The sequence below is a fragment of the Myodes glareolus genome, chromosome X (assembly GCF_982192425.1).
Source record: "Myodes glareolus chromosome X, mMyoGla1.1, whole genome shotgun sequence".
NCBI classification, from domain to species: Eukaryota; Metazoa; Chordata; class Mammalia; order Rodentia; family Cricetidae; genus Myodes; species Myodes glareolus.
In genome coordinates this window covers 74,769,499-74,774,513 of record NC_142053.1, presented here as the reverse complement: position 1 = coordinate 74,774,513, position 5,015 = coordinate 74,769,499, and the positions used below count along the sequence as shown (strand labels likewise).

The 5,015-nt window shown below is 42.5% G+C and overlaps 1 protein-coding gene and 1 non-coding gene across 2 annotated transcripts in view; both read right to left on the bottom strand.

Moving 5' to 3' along the window:
* Nucleotides 1-4,439, bottom strand: part of Hmgn5 (high mobility group nucleosome binding domain 5) — a 9,687-nt gene extending 5,248 nt beyond the window's left edge. Inside the window, exons 1-4 of the mRNA XM_048417932.3 lie at nt 4,258-4,439; nt 2,477-2,500; nt 1,911-1,940; nt 1,604-1,657 (exon numbers count right to left, since the gene is read on the bottom strand). Coding sequence (XP_048273889.1) covers nt 1,604-1,657; nt 1,911-1,940; nt 2,477-2,500; nt 4,258-4,272 — 123 coding nt within the window. The 5' untranslated portion in view covers nt 4,273-4,439. The remainder of the gene's footprint in view (nt 1-1,603; nt 1,658-1,910; nt 1,941-2,476; nt 2,501-4,257) is intronic.
* Nucleotides 728-891, bottom strand: LOC125389535 (U1 spliceosomal RNA). The gene has a single exon (XR_007228483.1). It is a non-coding gene; the product is annotated as a U1 spliceosomal RNA (small nuclear RNA).
* Nucleotides 4,440-5,015: the final 576 nt, after the last annotated feature.

Below are 5,015 nucleotides of genomic sequence, written 5' to 3'. Positions count from 1 at the left end.
TATAAAGGCTCCATTGGTAGTAGTTAAGAGAAATGTCATGTTAGTAACAACATCATCTTCGACACGTCTAGAGGAGACCATCATGAGATGCGGCTGTTCTAACCGCTGTATGTGTGAGCTGTCCAGTTCCTTATCTTTTTTGTTGTTGTTGTTTGGCTATGCGAAAGTTCTTTGCTTAAGTGTAAACACAGCAGGAAGATCATTTATTTAAGATGCCAGAGAAATCTACTTGAATCCTAGATCTTCCACTTATCTAATGTTTTCTTGAGGAAAGGTATGACTCTTTCAGATTCTGCTTTCATATATGAAAAGATAGCACCACCCACTACACAGGGGACATTATAAGGGTCAAGTGAGAAAATGCCTATGGAATTGTTAGAAGTTATAAGCTGCACCATACAGAAAAGCCATTACTCTGTTAACCAATGAGAGACAGAGATTTGAGGAACAGAAACAATTTTCAAGTGTGTGATTACACTATACTTTTATATTTATTCCTATCCATTTTTCCCATCCTCCCTCTCAGTGCAACCCGCAGAAGAACAGTTGAACAGCTAGCGAGACTGCCTCAATGTTTAAGCTGACTGATCAAGATCATCAAAAAGCACTTACGAATTTTTAAACAACAAATACCAAAAACAGCTTACAAAAATGATCATCGTTGGTTGTGCCTTCAGTCAGAAAATGGCAAGATTAGATGATCTCAACAATTCTTTTATTGTCCAGGGCAGAGAGCGCACATATGCGGTCGCTCCACTACCACAAAACATGTGGTCAAGTTTCCCAGACTCGGGGAAATGGCAGGGGTCAGCACATTAGGAGTGTGATGATGAGCCCCTTCCTGGGCAAACCACCTTCGTGATCATGGCATCTCCCCTGCCGGGTAAATATTCAAATATTCTTGTGGTGCATTTTTCTTTTTGTGGGGGAAGGATTTATTTATAGTCTATCGTCTAGGGAAGTCAGGGCAGAAACCTGGGGACAGGTGCTGAAACAGAAGCCACAGAACAGTGTTTACTGTATGGCTCTCATTGAGTATCTTTTATAGCTTTAATCTTTTCTGATTTCTGTAATTCAACCAATTGTTAGGAAAAAATTGTGTAATAAAGCAATTAAAAGTTAACTTAATATTGATTTTATGTCTCTTTCAGCCTGTCATTAAGTATAACATCCAAGCACAGACATCTATATAAAACCATCTGACTCCATTTAAAGCACTTCCTGAAGTAGGATCAAATATTAGTTGCTGCTATTATTATAACGAACTATTGGGTTACTACAGTTTATGGCCTTTGTTTTCCCAGGAATATTGGTATTTTAGCGACTAAATCTTAAAGGCATATACATTTAATGCGTCTACCTACCTACATTTTCTATTTTACATGTACAATATTGTGTTGTAACTACCAAATAAAAATGCTAAGACTCAGCTGCCAATTCCAAAATGCAGACAAATGTTCACCACCCAGTAGAGCTATAGGTACGGTACATTGCATTTCTGGGTAAGCAAACTATGAAGAGAAAGGATCCATTGTGCGCAGGTTTACAATTTATTTCTTTAAAAAACCCACATTTTCTTCAAAGTCAGAATTTTAATATTTACCCTTGGAGTTGATGATCTTTTCGGTTTCAACTCTGGTGTAAAGGGCACAGGCATCTGCATCAGAAAACACCATTATATAAGAAAAGAGAAAGAAATCATATTTGAAGAAAGCACTAGCAATGAAATCTACGAGCATGATTTAAACTAAGTACTAGGGACAAAAAAAAACCCTTTTCTTTACTGCATAAAGTTTCTCCCATAACCATTCCAAATAAGCCTTGAATTAAACATAATATTATGTAGGATTCCCTGATTCTAAAACCTCCATCACATGATACTTGGGCAGCATTGTATAAAGACCACTTACAGCAGACAGTCGGGCTGATCGTCTCTTTGGCTGGAAGTGGGGGAAAAAAAGTTAAAAGAATTATGAATGTACAAATCTGGAATTATTTTTATTGAGAAAATATTTGGTGTAACACTGTATAAATATTGGTAGTAAGGAAGTGATTATAAATTTAGTTAAGAACTATCAGTAGATTCATGTGACCCCCTGGGGCCCTTTCCTATGGTAAAGAGACCATGGTAAAAATCCATGACAAGCTTCTTTCACTGAACTAAATCAGCAAAGTTGCTGTTACTGAGGAGCACGTTTTAAAATGAACATACCTTTCTGCGCGCCAACTGACCAAAGAGAATTTAAGCCTAAGAAGGTGCTCTCTGGACCTTATAACAAGCGCAGTAGGACCCTAGATTCCAGAAAGTCTGTCATTTTTATTAATGTACTTTTAAGAGAGCATTGGTACACACAACATTAGCACTCATTCAATACAAACATAATCACCAGCATTAAATTTTACATAGTTATATGTCTTTAGTTTCTAAAATGGGTGCATATCTTTTCAGAGAAACTCACAAACTAAGGACACTCACCTCCTGGCTGGCATCGCTTGCAGCCTATGTAGAGGGAGAAAAACAGAAAAAAGATAGAGGGTAATCAATATAAACACGTAGATCAAAACATACAGCCGATGGATTCGAATTACGACTTTAGCCACTTGTTACTTTTTTCCTGGGTTCCCGCTCCAGCAGCCACGTGTTGTTTTCTAGCAGCGAGCTAGACCACAGCTGCTGTTTTGGTAACACGAAGTGTACACCGAGTTGCAAGTTCATACTCAAGACCCTTTTACAAAGAGTCAGTGTAACCTTTTTTGTGTAAATAAGGTCTCTTAAAAACAAACCATTTTCATTTTGAAATCCACCTGCTCTAATGTTAAAGCCAAAACACAAGGGTTGGGGCGGGACGAACGAAGGCGGAGCTTCTTGCAATTTCCCTCTCTTGCCTTCTGTTTGCCGTGCAATTGTATCTATCTGACCTGCTCTGCTGATTATGGACTATTTTCCTCCCCAAATCCTGCATACAAAACAACAACCCCACCATACTTTCAAGAAAGAATGTCTTTGTTCTAACGTCAACGTTTTATTCGGAGAAGCAGGCGGAGGATTTTAAAACTTCCCGCCACTACCTGCTACAAGGTTGCTGTCAGCTCTGCAAAAAAGCAAGATCCATTGCACAAGCCGAAAAGAACCCGGCGGGAGCCTCGGCGAAGGGGGTGGTGATTAGAAACAATTGCTTTCGGTATCGGAGTAGCCCTTTACCCTGGGAATTACCAGGCTATTATTTCACCGACTCATACAGCCCATAGCACTGAGGAATTCAGCCTCGTTTCTATGTTCTAGGAATACGGAAGGCGGACGGATTCACAAGAATATAAGAACAATTATAAGGCTTTTACATTAACACAGTGTTTTACGATTTCACCAAGCAATGAAACAGCACTCCATTTTACTTGTAAGAGACTCGGGAGGAAAAAAACGGAAACACAAACACTGAGCGTCAACTTATTTCCTATCTATGCGGAGACAGGAATTTTGAAGTGAAGGTTTACAGGAGACCTGTAGCCCTTGGTAGCTCGGATCAACTCCCCAATGTCTAAAGTGAACAAATCTCACGGCGCCCCACCATCCAACGCTGACTGTAGTTTCTCGGACGCGACTCTCTAATCACCTTTCCACCTTTAACTAGAGAGTTCCGAGAGTGCCAAATCTTTTAGATCTAAAGTTTCTAATTACAGCGGTGAATCTCTCCCTTCTCTAGGACAGTTTGAAGTCTGCGCCGCCTAATGGCACAGTATTACCATTGCATAGCCATCTGGCATGACAAGAAGTGGAGGAGGGAAGAGGGGGAAAAAAGGAAAAAAGAAAACGGAAAGAACAAAGGCAAAAAAACAAGAGAAAGCTGGGGCTTTCGTTCTCCCAAACGAGACGGTTCCCGGAGAAAAACTGGAGGTAGAGGAGGAAGCTGGCGCTGGAAGTGTGGTTGGGAGAAGAGTTCTCCAATAGGGTAAGCGGAGGAAGGGGGGTGGGGTAGGAAGCGACAGCACAGCGCTATGGCTGTTTGTAATTCAGCATGGAGACACCTCTCAAACGATTCTCTCCCTTAAACAAAACAGGCCAAAAGTGAACTACCAGTTGCACACGAGACCTTTCGAAACCAAACACAGACGGCTCGCTACCTTTCCCTCGCCTTCCATTGAGAACATCACAAAATCGAACTAGAAGCCAAAATGCTCCTTCAAAAAGATAGAAATCTCTGCCGTAGGAAATATGTATTTCGGCAGCTAATCTCCCGTCTATCTTCCCATTTCACTTACCTTTCTTTTGGGCATTGTTGCAGCTCTCCGCAGGAGATCCTTAGGCAGGAGGGAAAAATGCCGAGAGCAGTCTCCGTCTGACCGCTCCGCGAGCGACTGAGTTTTCAATGAACTAATTGCAGCACGATATGTTCTCGCGTCCCCCCTCCCCCTAAAAAAAATCTCTCGTTATTGGCAACATTAAACACGCCAAGACGCAACCAAACTACGTGAATGGCTAGCCGAAGTGGGAGCCAGGTTGGAGTGACAGACTGTCAGGCCAATCAGGGGAGGTGGCCGGTTCGGAAGGCGTGGCTCGCGAACTTGCCCGAAGCCCTCGTACGCTGCCGGCTTTGACTGCCTCTGGGGTGCAGGAGTCCAGGCACTTAGCAGACGCCTAGTGCTCCAACGTGACCAGCAGGAAATCCAGTTTTTTTTTTTTTTTGCCTTTTCACCCTTTTATGTTTTAACGAGGAGCGAAAGCTCAAACAGTTGTTTTTTTCCACGATTTCCAACCCCCACCCCTTCCTTCTTCGCGCGGGGTGGCGGGCCCTTTTGAGACTGGATTGAGCCAGAGCCCCGGTCTTTCCCAGTTGGCAAGAGGGTGAGGTTGAAGTGACAGGAGCACCCGTTTAGAGATCAGGAAAAAAAAGAGTGGGAACGCTTCTGGTCGTGAGAACTTCCCGCCAAAGCTGAACTGGTCCCGGCTTTAGAAGGGTGCCAGAACTACGCGCCTCCCGCAGGTGGAGAGTAGCAATAAATGTGGGACCTGGAAGAGC